Here is a 16,228-nt window from a genome sequence, read left to right on the forward strand (position 1 = left end):
GTCTGCGTGCAGTATCTTCTATTTTAAGGGGAAATTAGACCTGGGGCAAACTTGTAATGTCACATCTGGGTTTCTGAAAGCATAGTTTCTTAAGAGAAATGATTTGGCACAATAAATATTAAGGGAGTAGAAAAATTTAAATTGGAAGAGAAGAGTATGAACCTCTGTTATCCTTAATATGCAGCACTTCATTTTAGCTCTTTTTTTTTTTTTTTTTCATTTTTATCCCATCTCCTCCTTCATCTTCTGCTTCTTTTTTCCTCCCCTGTTCCCTTCAGTGCAATATTTCTTTGTCAGGATAAGTGACTGTTCTCAGAATCATTGCACTATATTGTTGCCATTGACTTAGATGTTCCAAGGAAACACTTAGCTTTTAAGCAACTCAGATTTCGTCTTTAAAACTGAGGACTGAGAGGTAGAATTTTAAAATTTTTATTGTAGGAAAAAATGTTATGAAACATCATAACTGCTAGAAAATGCTACAACTAGAAATTTACATACCCTGCAGTGGTGGGACTGCACCTTGAGTCCTGTGTTCACCTCTGGGCTCCTCACTACAAGAAAGACACTGAGATGGTGGAGTGTGTGCAGAGAAGGGCAACAGAGCTGGGGAAGGGTCTGGAGCACAAGTCTGATGAGGAGAGGCTGAGGGAGCTGGGAGTGTTTAGCTTGGTCTCAGGGGAACCCTATTCCTCTCTATAACTACCTGAAAGGAGGCTGCAGTGAGGTGAAGGTTGGTCTCTTCTCCCAGGTAACAAGCAGTAGGACAAGATAAAGTGGCCTCAAGTTTCATCAAGGGAGATTTAGTCGAATACTAGGGAAAAAATTCTCATGGAAAGCCTTGCCAAGCCTCAGAACAGGCTGTCCAGGGACGTGGTTGAGTCACTGTTCGTGAGGCATTTACAACATGTGTAGATGTGGTGCTTATGGACATGGTTGGACTCAATAATCTTTCCAACCTCAGTGATTCTGATTCTAATCCTTCACCTGTATTGTATCTGTTACAGACTGTGTTCTACCCTGGCCAAAAGAGAAGTCTTGATGTGCTTTGGTGGTGCTGACTCTTACTTTTGTGAGAGTGCCCATGGGTTTCCTATAAAAATATTCTTTGTTGCATTAGGAGAAAGAACATTAGTCCATTTGCCATTGTTTAGAGGGAAGAATGAAATATTAGGTCCTTAAAAAACCTTGAGTCTTCCATCTACTTAAAGAATAGTGAAGTCTGAGTGGCTACAATTTATATCTTCTGGACTGAATAGCAGACATTTAGATTCCTGTCTTTCCTTGTATTCTGGTCATTAAAGAGTATGTCTTGGCATCATGTAGCTGTGTAAGATAATTAGTTGTGCTGGGGATGGGAAATGGTTGCTTGTACAGTCAGCCAAATCAATATCTGTTGTTGCCTTGTGCTAATAAAAACAAAGCTAGCTACCTTAGGTTCTCAGCTGCAGCTCTGTTCCTGTACCCACAGCTGTGGAATGTTAACAAATAAAACTTGTGGTAAAGTGATTGTTTTATATCTTAAGTATTTCGTTTTTAACTTGTCCCATCTCCTGCCCATTTTGCTGGAAACAGTTCTGCAAACCCTGAATACTAATCTTTCCATACATCTTCCCATTCTTACAAGGAAGGCATTATTTATGACTGAACTGTATTTGTATTTTAAATGGCCCTGTCATCACGTTTTATGACTACTGTGTGTATATACTCAGATAGAGGTTGGAGAGAACCAGAATCCACAGCTAACATCTATCTTCACCACAGGTGTGTGAGGGGGAGGTTGATACCCCACGTGTGTGCTGTGAGAAAGTTATCCCTTAACAAGGGAAAATTAATGCTCTGTCTAAAGCAAAGCCAGGCTTCTTCCTGAGTGCTGCTTAAGTAAAGCAGCACTGTTAAAATTGAAAAAGGAGGCAAACTGTCAGAAGTACTGGTGATACTCAGTGCATACAAACAGTTGGCAAGGTGTTTGAAACAACCATCTGTTTCAGTACCGAGCATCAATTGCTGTTGCTTGCGATGTTGGGGGAGCCATGTCATAAAAATAATGTGATTCAACAGCATAACTGCTCTGTGCCTATACCCATGTGCCCACTTGTGGTAGGATCAATTCTTCTCATAGAGGCAGAAGAATGACATTTCATGTATGGTTTGGATGTGTATTGGTTTACCAAAAACCACCCACTCGTTTGCAGCAAGAAGCTCCTTGTAAAATCTGCTCTTAACTGATTATCTCCTGTCTGTGATAACATTGTTGCTCAATGGCATGCATCTCTCTGTCCTTGTAATGTAGCACTTCAGTGAGCAAGCTAAAGTACGTATTACTCCTTTGAGGAGACAGCAGCTGGGAGTTCCAATTCTTCTAAAGCAGCTCAGCTTGTAGCACTTCTGTAAAATGCAGCCTTCGTTATGGTTACAGTAAAATATTCATAATCATAAACTCCCTCGGTACCAGCACAGCCCTAATAAACCTGCTATTGGCAATGTATGGCAGACTGCTGCCTGATGGAGCTGTAAGGAAATGGCTCACAGTCTGGCCATTGCTGTACTTGAGGGTTTGGACAGATCTGCAAATGCATGCAAACAGTTAAACTCTATTTCTGATTAGAATCAGGATTAGGTATTTGGCAAGATTTATTCTTCCTGATCTAACATTTTCAGTGGGTGGAGAAAATTACCTCCCTATTGCTTTGTCATTATTTCTTAAATGAACAATGTATTCTATTTTTTTTCCTTTAAGTGGGATGAATTGTGGCTTTTTATTACTCCCTATTTTTCCTGAATATATAGTTCAGTAAAGCTGCTAATTTTGATGATAAAAGTCATAAAAAGGAATTTTTATTGTTTAATGAGTATTTCCTTCGATTTTCTCAGCTTCTGAATATACATAAGACTATATAAATAGTTGTTTGGAAGAATGTACCCTTTATTGGTTGTAGTGCAATGATTTCAAATTATGCTTATCCTCTTCATAAAAGCATGGGAGCAGAGTGGGAGAAGTGTTCTACTGTTTGTGCATATACTATGTAAGATATTTTTTCCCTGTTCCTTTAACATTTATAGTGTTGGTTAAATTGTGTAATGATGTTGCTTCTCCTTTTCTGCACTTTTTTTTTTCCTATCCATGTTTCCTTACAATGGCATCCCAGCTAGAAACAAGGTCTCTGATTTCTTCCTAAATTTTTCAGGCCATCTTTCTTCTTTCTCTTGTCTACCCTTCCCTCTATTTTAGGGCAATGTAAACTCACAAATAGGGAGAATGGTGAGAGGCTGCTACATGACATAATACAGGTTCTCCTTTATTAGACTCACCTTGGAGAGTCTATCTTACTAGCAGCCTAGAGTTCAGAGAGTTGGTGTGCTGTTATTGGAAAGACAGCTCTTCTATAGCAATCACATTCCAGATGAGACATGAATTTGCTCTATCTTGTGGTCCTAAAACTTTCTGTCTGCAAAGATTAACTAAATATTTGAATTGGAAGTAGTTAATAAATATTGCCTTCCCAGGAATATCACCAGTTACCAAATACTTTGTCAGAAGGTTTTAGAAGTCAAACAAAAATCAACCACACCTCTTGGAGTTACCTTGAAAAAAAACCCTCACTATCTAAGAATTTCAATTTAGTTAACCAACTTGCCATTTTAAAATGCGTTGAAGAATTCTTTGAACTCCCTGTAATCCTAAGGGAATTGAGCAGTACTTACCTTCAGACTCAAAGCTTGGGCAGTGCCATCCAGCTACAGTAACTTGGATGTTCTACCTAAGTTATAAGTGGGAGTGTTTTCCCTTTTGATTTCTGTACCTTGGAGAAATTAGTTTCAGCCATTCTCTGACAATCCTGGGGCAGAAAAGTTGTTTCCTTGGCCCCAAAAGCCCTGTACTAAATCACTCTGCCTTTGCCATGAATCAATTGCAATGTATTTCCTTTGCCATGCATCAATTAATTTTGTGTTGCTCTTTACCATGGAATAGCAGAGCATAAATTATTCCTGCATGTGTGCATCCCAAATCCAATGTTGCACACAGGACAGCAGTGGTTCTCCTGCATGTTGGTATCTCCTCACTTGTAGGTGGGAGGGCATTGGGCAGGACTTGTCTTATAAGTGCTATCAAATACCACACATAGCTGTTAACCCTGCAATTTACAGCCTTGATACTGCATCTGCCTGGGAGGAACATCTGGTTTGTCATATGTCTGGAGCCAGAAGAGTGTGTTTCTGCTTATTGTTTAGCCATTACAGCTGAAGAGAGGTGCAGGGGTTAAAGCTGAAGTGTGTGACAAAAGGAAAATAGTGCATTGCTGTTTTGCTGCAAAAGGAAGAGGGAAAAGCATGCTTAGGTAGGGCAGAAGTTTGGAATTTGAAAAAAAATCTATCAGGTTCTGTTTCGTGAAGGCATTATCAAAGGAAAAAAACAGAAGCCCTTGTTTGAGTCTTAAATCCTTCGGCAGAGCATGTGTGACATCAGCAAGTGAACTGAGCAGCTCTGATGCCTGTCTGTTGTGAACTGAAACTAGCTAGCAAAAATATCTCTGAATAGACCCCAGACCGCAAGAACGAAGTAAAATCAATTTTCCTTTCATACCTTAATTGCCCTGAAACACATGAAACACCTGTTCTTTCACCTTAACAGTTAATACACATTTCTATTTTTGGCACTTTTGTACCCCTGTGCTTTCCTGCAGTGCTGTGTATCTCATTTTTGAACTGCTGCTGCTTCTGTTGCATGCTGGCAAATCGAAGAGAACCAAGGAGTTAAATTTCAGAACAGGAGAAGAGGAGGTGAGCTGTCTGCTACAGTAGTTTACTGCAGCTTCCTTTCATACTGACACATATGTAGTTTGTGGTGACAGTGCTAAAGAACTGCAGACAGGCACTTAGCAGACTGGATGTGAGCTGGATACAAAGATGCCTCACCCTGGACTTCCTGCTGGCAGTATGTAAATACACCTGCAGACTGGCCACACTGGGTGGTTTGTTTTTTTTTTTTTCAGAAGGCAGCATGAGAGGACTTGACAAAGCAACAGCATAGTTGAGACCTTAACCAGCATTAGATCTGTATCTCAGTTGTGGGGGAAGTTGTTTTTTTTTTTTTTCCGTGTGTGTGTGTGCTGCATATTCAGACTGAAATCTTCATCACTACAATGTTTGCCTCTATCTGGTATGCCAAGAAGCTGGGACGCAGGTTTGTGCATAACGCCAGGAAAGCAAAAGCAGAGAAGGTACGTTCCTAGTGGGAATATAAAGCCTTATGTCTCATGCAAGCTGCCTGCTGGCATCCTGTTGTGCGTCTGCTTAGCTTTTTAAAATACCATGAAAAACGACCTATTGCTATTCCCGATTTCGTGCGAGAATCCTTCAATATTTTCCATATTATTAAATATCGGGGACAAGATGCTTTCAAAAGTCTTTATGTCCTCTTTTGATTGTTTTTCTTCCCAAGATAAACAGCTGTACTGCTATGTCTGTGTTAAGGGAGCACTCCAGTGAACTTGTTGCTGTGCTGCATTATTTTTCCTCGTACCATATTAGGCTCTTAAACAACCGCTAATTGTTTGCTGCTTGTATATTTTTTTTTTCCTTGTGTTGTACTAATGAGGATGGAATAACATGTTAAGCATCTATAATGTTTGGGAATTTTGTTTCATGGTACTTGTTGAAACTGTGCTGCAGCGTGGATCCTTTTTATTTAAAAAATATATAGGTATGTAAAAATGGTCAGTACTATCTTTCAGTATTTTTCTCTCATAAAATTGGAATGTATTTAACTGGCTGTTTTCTGGAAGCCCTCTTAGATAAGAGTCTTCTGCCCTCTTTCTCCCTGAGTAAAACTTAAATAGTTTTAGAATTTGCAGTAATGATAATTAGGGGATATGAAGGCAATTGTCTTTTGTTTTAGCATAGAAAACATTTAGTTAGTGGACCTGCAATCCAATTTTGTCTACATTACCAGACAAACCATTTTCAAAATGGGACCAATTCCTCTTTCATGAACTCAGATTTAGACTGGGGGGAAAGAACTTCAGTGTAATGTTATAAAGTTACTTCATTACTCTGATAATGATGGCTTCCTCTTCTATTTGTTGTCTTTGATGTAGTCAAAGACTTTCTAAATGGACTGCTTTATTATGTCTTTAATATGTCTTATGCTATGCAACACAGCCACCAATCCACCAAGCAACTATCATTGCCTGAATTCCTTTGTAACTGGAAAAGCTTTTCACCTAGAGAAAATTATTATCAAAAATGTATTATATTTATGGTTTAGGGGAGGATGGGGAGAGGTTTGCTTTTTCTGCAAAATATTCCTAATGGTTGAAAAGGTGCTGTGTGGAAATTTTGAAATTTAAACATGCAAGTCATTGGGAAGTTACTTAAATAGTAGTGATTTATATATTTCACATCATGTACATAAGGGGGCAACAGAAATGCAGAGAGCTATACATGGGATTGTCAAACTTCCTCTGTCATCAGTCACATTGCCATAAAGAGAGGCACATAGAAACTCTCCTGCTGTTTGCATATTGCTATGGGAGGAAAAAAAGTTGCAGCCTGGATCTTCCTTAGTCCGGAGGGGCTCCCTCCAGAGGAATACTTGCTCTCAGGCTTCCTCCAAGATGTCAGAGGCAGGATGAGTGGACACATTCCACGTCTGACACAGTGGGGCTCACTCAGCAGCTTTAAAAACAGATTTGGCGTGGATTGCTTAAAGCATATATGGTCATAGATTATTTCAATAACCTTGAAAAATTTCATAAAGCAGTGTCAGAATATTCACTGAGAAAATATTTTCTTCTCTGTAGAGTCTTGTAACACCAGCTAAAAGAATGCTTTAAAAATTTGTCTCTTTTGCTCTTTAAGTATTTTAAATATTTCTGTATAGATTTATTGTATTGCTACTTGTTCATCCCTATAGGACTTTCAAAATAACTGACAACTTAGGTCCATCCTATTTAAGCTTTCAAGCTATGCCTAACAGTTTTTAGGGAAAATCTTTTTTGATATTACTTGAGCTTGCTATTAGCATATTTGCATGGGAATTTTATTTTTGCCAGAAGACAGTAAGTATGCAATAAACACCTTGTAAATGCTTACTTATCGACTTGTACAAAAAATAAAATTTCTTTCTTGGATGTTTATTCCACAGTCAGGGCTCATTTATATTTTTAAATTTTTTTTTCCCTGCAAATCAAACTCTAGCAAATGCAGAAAATCCCATTCCTAGCAGGATGCTATTTCAATAAGTGCTATTAATGATTGGAAGCCGATCAACACTGACATCTTCAGTGTAATACCTCGGTACCAGGAGAACACAGATAGAATATAGATCTATCAAAAAGTAAATTCAAAATAACATTAAACTGCATGCCTTTTTTTGGTTTCGACCTTTTTTAAAATCATGGTTGAATAATCAAATTATTAAGCAGTTTCACCTTTTTTTCTTTTTTTTTTTCCCCCTCTGGAAGACTAATTAGCTGTTTTTAACCATGTGCATGCTTTGAATGACATATTGTTTTCTTAGTGTGCTTTTGGAGGCAGTAACATACAGCATTATTTTCTAATACCACATGTGTGCTAAAAGATTTACTTGCAGTAAAAATCTGTATAGCAAAAATCAGAAGACTGGGACTCCATAACAGATTTTTCTGTTATGCTTTACTTCTTTGGCTGAGTACAAGGCAAGAATTTTTAAGAGCTATTTCTAAGAAACAGGAATTTTGTATAAGCCTATTTGTTTTTGTAGAATGAGGAAGAAAACGGGGTGGTTACAACATGAGGTGCTGTGTGTGCACACACATATGAACAACCTGGCAGCATAGCTCCTTAAAATGTCAAAATTTTGGGCCTGAATTGTGCAGAGGGGGGACATGAACTTTGAGCTGCCTTGGATCCCACCAGGATCTCCTCCGAGGTGTTTAGGGGAGCAGAGTTTCCAAGGTGTGAGGTGTGCCAGGGTGTGCACACAAAGGCAGGGGGAAGGAAGGTGTCCCTGCCCAGGTCAAGGAGGTAGGAACTAGGTCATCTTTAAGGTCCCTTAAAACCCAAACCATTCCGTGGTTCTGTGGTGACTGGGGCAGCCCTTGGTGGGGAGACCTAAGGTGGCATTGATGTGACAGCTCTGTGCTCTGTCAGGGTTTCTGGTTGTGGCCATGGGGGTGAGCTTGGCTCCAGAGCTCTCCATCTTGTCCAAAGCTGGAGCTTCTGTCCCCATCCCTCCCATCTCACCATGCCTTCCCACTCATCTCCCCACACCTGACTATGGCAATCCCTGCTCCAGGGAGCTGGCATGCAAATTGCCTCCAAACGAGTGGGACCTGCATGTTGTTGGTAGTTGGCACCTGCAGCATTGCAGCCAAGGACTGGGGGCTTGCAGGAGCTGCAGAGCTGATCTTCAGCCTTGGGGAAAGGGTATCAGCAAGCAGCAGAGCTGGGAGACCAAAGGCAAGAGGTGGGTTTCTTCTTACTAACAAAGAGAACTCTGTGGTAGCTCCTGGGCTTGAGTGCAAACTACTGCTCCTGCCCTGCCTTTTCAGCTCTTGCTTCCCTTCCAGCCCAGCGTTTCCTTGGAGTTTGTGCTCAGATGAGTTGGACCCAGTGGAAAGGCACTATCTCATTAACACCCACATACAACTGAAGAGTTTCAGTGTTCAAGGCCAGGCTGGATGGGGCTCTGAGCAGCCTGGGCTACTGGAAGGTGTCCCTGCCCATGGCAGGGGGCTTGGAATGAGATCACGTTTAAGGTCCTTTCCAACTCAAGCCACTCTAGGATTCTATGACTTCCTGGTAAATATTAGGCTTCTGTAAACCAAACATGAATTCTCACTGTTAAAATTTCATCTGGGGAGTGAAGAAGACATCTAGGAATAAGGGGATGAAGGGCAGCTATAGGTGTCTTGAATGGTTCTTCCGAGTTGACTGGTGTGTATCAATATTTCTATTTGAGTTACACTTTTATGATATTATTTTAATTCAGAATGGAACTAAAATATTTTGATAAACCTTCAAATTTGAACTTTTTTTGGTTCTAATCAGTCCTGGCTAAAACTTCATGTAAGTAAAATGGGATAATGGCTATTAATTGTTCTTAATGTTCTCATTTTGCCAAATCTTAAGCAAGTTTCTTCATTGTTTTTATTAGACTAAACTGTAAACTCTTTCCAGTATATATTGCACTTTTTATCTACAATTTCTATCTCAATCTGGTTGTCTTGGCTTGATTGTTAGTGTTACTCTTCCCTTCAAGTAGTGAGACATTTAGTGTTAAGGGCTGTCACTAATGTTGCATGAAAACAGTTGAACTCCTTTCAAGTCCCTGCTGGTCTTACCTTTTTTATTAAAGTTATTAAACTGCTTTGAGTTTGTCACATGAAAGGATTTATGTTATGAATGTAAACGTGATCACTTGAACCTTGGAACCAAAATAACTTAAGGCAAAGATTGATGTATTGAATTTTTCTCATTAAACCACAATCAAGCAGAAATCAAGAGATGTTAACTGTATGTGGTTATGCTATAGAAATGAGTATTCTAAATGGTTGGAAGAGGTACAGAAAAGTAACTGAACAATTAATTATGTTGATCTGAGAGAATGAGCTAAAATGTGAAAAAAGCTTCTGATAATGCTTTGCTGTATTGGTAAAATTTGGGTTTCAAGATTCAGTATCAAAAGTAGGAAAAGACTTGCCAAAGTTACCACATAATTTAATTTAAAAAGGGGAAGTTCAGGACTGGTTTTCATGTTAGTTTAGACGTGGAACATATTGCAACCGTGAGACCCAAATTTTAAACACTGTAGAATTAGTTATTTGGGTGAGGTTTTAAATCTAAAGATAACAGTCACTTCAAAATGAGGTTTCTCCTTGTAGATTATTTTAGGGAGAGAAACAACAGGGCTCATGTGAAGTGTTTAAATTAGTTGATTTTCACTATTCTGTAACAGAAGAACATTGTTAGAATTCTTTTTCTAGTTTTTAGAAATCTAATTACTCCTAAAGTATTATCAGTTCTAAGAGCTATGTCTTGTATTTGAAAATATTTAAGTTTTACATCATAGGGTTTAGTTCATTGTTCCAGTTTAACTAATTTATTAATTTAATAATTCAAGATAGAAGCAACTTAACTTTAAAAAAAGGTATATGTGTAATGGTAAAATACAATGCAGTTTTTAGACTATCAATTGTAAATAAAAATAAAGATGACCCAAAAGTCACATTCACTACTGAGCAGTATAATTTTAAATTAGGAGTTCTGAAAGTATTGTAGTGCAGACTAGATAAGTAGAATATAGACCAACAAACAAATTTTCTTTCTGTGTGCTTGTTTTAGAGTTGATTTGGGTAAATCAGGTATCCACGACTGTCAGCCCACAATGAAATTTTTGCAAAAGACCTAAACAAAAAAGTTTTAAGAAATTAAAACTGGGATGTGTAACAACAACAAGAAAGTCTACAGATGCCAGCATATTTTATCATTTTTTCAAAAGTATTCTGGCAGTAACAACAATCAAGTTTTCAAATCAAAATGACACTTGAATTTAGTTTGTTCTCATATCTGTATTTTAGCATAGCTAATTGAAGGGTGGGCAATTCTAGGATATGTATTCTTGTTTCATTTTTGCTTTGTTTACAAGTAGCTACCCAGCAATTTAATTTGAAAGAGATAAGAAAGTCACTTAAAACAGTAATTATTCACAACAAAGAATTGAAACTCTGTCATTAAGAAATCATAAAACATATTAGCAAATAAACATATTTTTTCTTACATTATTTTTTACATATATATATAATTCCAAAGAAGATAAACTCTCTCTTTCCTTCAGTGCACACCTTAGATTTCTTAAGGAGTCCTCTCTTTCAAACCAGAGCTTACCAAATCATTTACAGTCCACTGGGGTTGTGATGAAGTGATAAAACTTGCAGCTCCGGTTATTGCCTTGTCCAAAGGTGAAATGACTGTATCTCTAAGGGACATCTCATGTAGCTGCCACATGCTGTAAGGGCAGTGGATAGTTTTATTTGTGTTTGGGCAGTCAAGGGCCCTCATTGTCCAGGTTCAATGGGATGACAAAAGTGTGTCACTTATTTGCAGAATTATCTGTTAGAGCAGATGCCGGAGTTATCTTAGCCCCCTGGAGGAATCTTTTCAAATGGACTTTCTAAGTGCTCTATTTCACAGTTTTATGGAGAAATCTTATCTTTTCACACATAACTGTGTGAAGAAAAATATGCAAGCGTTCCTGCATCCAGAGCTCTCTGTTTTTTGCTTTAGCACAGCTCACAGTTGGAATTCTAAGCCATTTTTTCATATTGTGATTTAATCCAGAAACATATAGCTACTCAAGCTGGATTTTTTTCTTTTTTCCTTTGCATTTTGTTTTAATCCCATATAAGCTAAGATTAATATATAACAGGAGGGATAAACTGTCTAAGTAGGGATTTATTTTAACTCACTGCCACCTCACAGTCACTATATAGTGGTAATAAATAAATCTAACTAACCTTGAAAAAATCCAAGAATGGTGTTTTAAAGCAAGATACTGATCAACAGTAAACTACTGAAATTAATCCCTTGGAATTCTTAATTTCACACTAGTATTTTTTTTTTCTTCTGTGGGGCTTTTGTTCTTGTACCTGGCCAGGCCCAGCACCTATCTGTAGCAATTAATGAGCAATAAGGGGCAGTCCTGGTTAAATTAGTTGGAGTTTTTAAATTTTTTAATTTTTTTTTTGTTTTTTTATCAAAGAAATACCTGTTAACCAGCTATGGGTGAGGTCTTTGTAAAGAACAGAATATCTTCTCTCCTTCTCTTCAATCTCATCTAAGACAACTCTAACCTTAGCTGGCTACCATACATAGGTGATGCCTCTCCCTTTCCTCCATGCATTATTCTGGCATGCACTGCTTTGTGCTTTTGCCTGCCAGGTGCCACCCATAGATGTCTGTAGAGTGGCACTGAAAATAGTTCTTTTCCCTTTGCATTTTAGGCAGTGTTGTGATCATCTTAGAAACAGGTTAAGTAATTTTTCCAGTTATTTTTCATCTTGTTTGCTTCACGACAAAACCAAGATGGACAGGAACATTTAGAAAACGACAGCCACACTGACGGCTGCATTAATTGCTGCTCTGAGTGCTCAGCTGGGACTTAAAAAGAATCAGATCTAATGAATAAGTGGGCTTATTATCATTGGTTACAAGCTAACCTGTTTTTTCAAAGAAAAGTTTTTCTCATTTTCTCTTTTCTGCTTTCATTCAATAAATAATTTATCATTTCCCCCTCTTTTCTTTGTATAACTACTGCATTTATATTTTGGTCTACATTGTATATCAAGTTCTGTTAAATCCCAGTGTGTTGCATTTTGAATATATTTAACTCATAACTCATTATTTTATTGGAATAGTTTTATTTTTAATTTATAGACAGTATTCAAGTGTACAATGGAAATGTCTTGTGTGATGTGCAAGCGTGATCTTTTTATTTTTGGTCATTACCTTCCTCTCTGTCCTGCATATGCAATTCAAAACAGTGCATAATAAATAGTTGTTTGATTTGCTTTCCGAACTGCATTTGGCATTGCTTGCTGTGTTTGCAAATAGAGATCAGTTTGAAACACTGACAAGAAACAATCTGTCCTTTGGCATTAGAGTCTCTGGAGGAAACTGAGATAAAAATTCTCATACTGTTCCCAAGGTAAATTATCAAATTATTCTTTATGTGTTTTTAATATCCTATATGGGCCATTAGAGCTGGTACATATGTAACTTGCTCTCACTGGAAGGCAGCCTGCCAAAGTCATATGTGTGTAAAAAGCTTTAGTAAAATTTAGAATTATTGTCATGTCATGCAATTCTCAAGACAGTTTATTTTAAATGAGGCACATTTTTTTTATGGTAAAAAAAAAATTCTCTGCCATACAAAAAATGTTGGTGCATATCAGGGAAAGCTTGGTTATAGCTCTAATAGATGTTAACAGCCTCAGATGAGCAACTGGAAGGAATCAAAGGACGAGCTAGTACGTGCAGTCTGAGAGGTTTTGTCACCAGGAAGGAGGCCCCAGTACCATGTGAAGCACTCACAACATTTTCTGAAGTGTGAAGCTCTCTTTTTCACAGCAGATTATGGGCAAACAGCAGAACAAGGTTCTTCACATTTCCTCCACTCCCACCACCCATCCTCCCTCCTTTCCCAGCCTGTTCAGAAATGGAATGGTGCAGACACAGATAGTATGTGCAGGTACACAGCTGGCACCACTCTTAGCTCTTCTGAGACGACCCACACGATATCAGCACCATGCTGAGTGCCTCACTGTGCTCTACATTAACTACTGAGAGGCTATCACATGCCTTCTGGGCAGAGCAGCATTGCAAGAGCTTTGCCATTGTTAAACTGGGATTGGATTTGAAGAACGAACTTCGTATGAAAACTTTATTTCAATCCTAACTAAGATTTTTTCAATTTACTTCAGTCTGTCTTCCATTAAGTGCTTCCATGTTTCATACAGCAATGTTTAAACTGAGCATGGATTGATTAATACCAATGATATCACTCATCTTTCTTCTGAAAACTTAACCTTACAAGTTACTTTGGGAAGCAAGGTCACATCAGTAGCATTCTGCAGCATAATGAGAGGCATGCCACCAGGTGTATACTTTTTTCCATTTAGAGGCTTGAAGAGCCATAGCATACGGTTTTGTAATTCTATGAAATATTCTTTAGCCTTGAGACATGAGGAAGATACAGAAAAATGTGGTTTACTCCTACTCTAAATATAATATTCTTTTCCTCTTAGGTGATGAATTATGTATGGATAGCTGTGATTTTTGTAGCTAACAATTTTTTTGAAGATTTTAGGTGAGTTATTTTTGACAAGACTGTCATGTACTCTTATAAGATAGCAAAAGGTCAGGATATTCTGTATTGTTAATAAAAACAACTCGGTGGTTAAGAAATATCAATTTGTTGTTTTGAAAGAGATGTTCAAGACAGGTGAAAGCGATCCAATTGCTACCCTTTCTTTTCCAGGCTATACTTATAGCCTGATAATTACTTTGTTTAGTGTCATAGTCTATTCCATAGACGTCCCTCCTGAAATGGGGCATAAAGATATTTTTCTTAACTTTCTCCAGCCTATCTTGCTTTGTTTCTCCATTCTTTGCATCCATCACTGTCCAGAAGGGTAAAAAACATCACTTGCCTTCCTCTTCTGAAAGCTGAGTTATGAGTGAGATAGAAAATAGGAAGGAATAGTTTAAAAAAGAAGGAAAAAAATCCCAGATCTCATTCTCCATATTGTTAGACATTTAGCAAATTCTGAAGCAGTCAGCTGCATTTGTTGAATATCTGTTTTGAAAGCTCACCTTAATTAGATTTGATGTGCATCAACATTTGTTGTTCAGGTTCAACACTGGGAAGGATATATTCCTCTTGAGGTGGCTTTGCAAAAGCTCTGGGTGCAATTTCCTAAACTGGAAATATAAAAAAGTTGTTGGGTTTTTTATTATGAGTCTGGATGAATAAATGCAAATGAATTTAAAAAATTGTACCTGGGATGTTTTGAAAATTGAATATGAAACAAAGACTTGCTAGATATTCGCAAGGAAGTTAAAATGTCATTACTCTAATTAGAGATGTTAGCAAGAAAATCATTGGAGTAAGACTATTACATTGCAAATGCAGTGCCTCAAAGTGCATTGCATTTTCAATTTCAATTAATTTAATATGCCATTTAGAAAATATTTCTGTTGAAACTATAGGAGGACCTATCAGTAAATAGCAGACTGGGTAGTCAAATACATGATTCTTCACTTGACTGGTAAAGGCAAACCCCAGAAAAAGGAGCAGGTGTCCTACCAATTGTTCTAAAATTTTACCATTATTGCCCACAATAAAGTTAAGACTATTACTGTTTAAAAGATGGTTTAATTTCAGCAGAACACCTTCAGCTTTGCTACCATTTGTAATTAAATATTTAGTTGTGTAGTAAATTAAGTATGTCATGATCTCTGCAAAGTGGTTCTCTGTTTACTGCTGCATAAATGTTTTACAAGGTGCTGTATTGTTTTGAGTAAATTAATAATGAAGATTTAGATTTTTACTGATTAATAATCTAATTCACTATTTAGGAGAAATCTAATTTAGGACTTGAAACAAAATTGAGGCAAATATCTTTGGCAGGGATCCCAATTCCCTGACAAAATCACCAAGTGATAAAAAACCAAATCAAGGTAAAAGACATTAGGACATTGGAACTTCCAGAACAAGTAGCATTTCCCTGTTCTGGGAAATCTGAAAATGTTCTCTAAACTGCAGTATACTTGGACTTGACTTTTCTTGTCATATCAAATGGTCAGTACAGATCCTATACAGCAAATTGCCAGGAATTTGTAAGATAAAGAAATAAGAGTTTGGGATAAATAAAGAAAAAATAAAAGTACTCAGACTAAAGAAGTTTATGGTGGCATTGTAGAAGGATTGTAGTACTCTCTGGAATATTGCTTTTCTTTCAGATACCTATAGAATAACAACAATAGATGTGTTAGGAAGTGTTCAAAAGTTGAATGATCCAGATAAGGCATTGTGAGGTGGAATGGGGAAAGTTCTTCACAGCAAAATTAGGGTAATGAATAGCTGTGCTGTCACAATTAGATATGAAAATGTGATAATGAGCAGGCTGGTGAAAACTGCACGTTCTAAAAAATGGTTGAAGTGGCTGAGGCTGATCAAATATCATGTCAAAGTAAAGCAAGGTGGGTAGAGCAAGGAAAACTAACTATCAGCAGCAGCTAAGAGTGAGAGATGCTTCACTCCTCACCCTTCCTTCTACCACCTGAGGGAATAAAAGTTGAGCTTGTGCAGTTACAGGATCCAGGAGCCTCCTTGTGCACTGATGCTCTTTGGGGTGAGCAGCTCTGGTTTTGCCATATGCAGCCATATCTTCAACACTTAAAGCTCTGACTTTGAGACTCTGTAATTAGAGTCAACACTTCATAGATTCAACTGGTTGCCACCTGATGTTGAGATGTTCTTTGCCAAGAACAGTTAACAGTAAACGTGCAGATTTTAGTTCTTGTACCTAACATTTTTAATTTATATATTTCCAGGACCTTTCCTGTCAGTAGTCTGCTTGTGTCAGTTGTCAGTTTTCTGCTTTTAGAAAGCAGAAATTTAGTCCAAGAACAGAAACACTGAGGTTTAATTTTGCATGTATACAGAAAATGCTATGGTTTTTGT

General features: G+C 37.7%; 1 protein-coding gene across 32 annotated transcripts in view; it reads left to right on the top strand.

Moving 5' to 3' along the window:
- Window positions 1–16,228, top strand: part of DLG2 (discs large MAGUK scaffold protein 2) — a 982,239-nt gene that overhangs the window by 494,883 nt on the left and 471,128 nt on the right. For 2 of the 32 annotated variants that reach the window (XM_088159320.1, XM_088159321.1), the window contains exon 1: window positions 4,703–5,222. The exons of the other annotated variants lie outside the window; for them this stretch is intronic. In XM_088159320.1, coding sequence (XP_088015446.1) covers window positions 5,145–5,222 — 78 coding nt within the window. In that variant the 5' untranslated portion in view covers window positions 4,703–5,144. Of the gene's footprint in view, window positions 1–4,702; window positions 5,223–16,228 lie in introns of those variants that run through there. 32 annotated transcript variants of the gene reach the window in all.

This window comes from Sturnus vulgaris, chromosome 2, assembly GCF_052056855.1.
Source record: "Sturnus vulgaris isolate bStuVul1 chromosome 2, bStuVul1.hap1, whole genome shotgun sequence".
Classification (NCBI taxonomy): Eukaryota; Metazoa; Chordata; class Aves; order Passeriformes; family Sturnidae; genus Sturnus; species Sturnus vulgaris.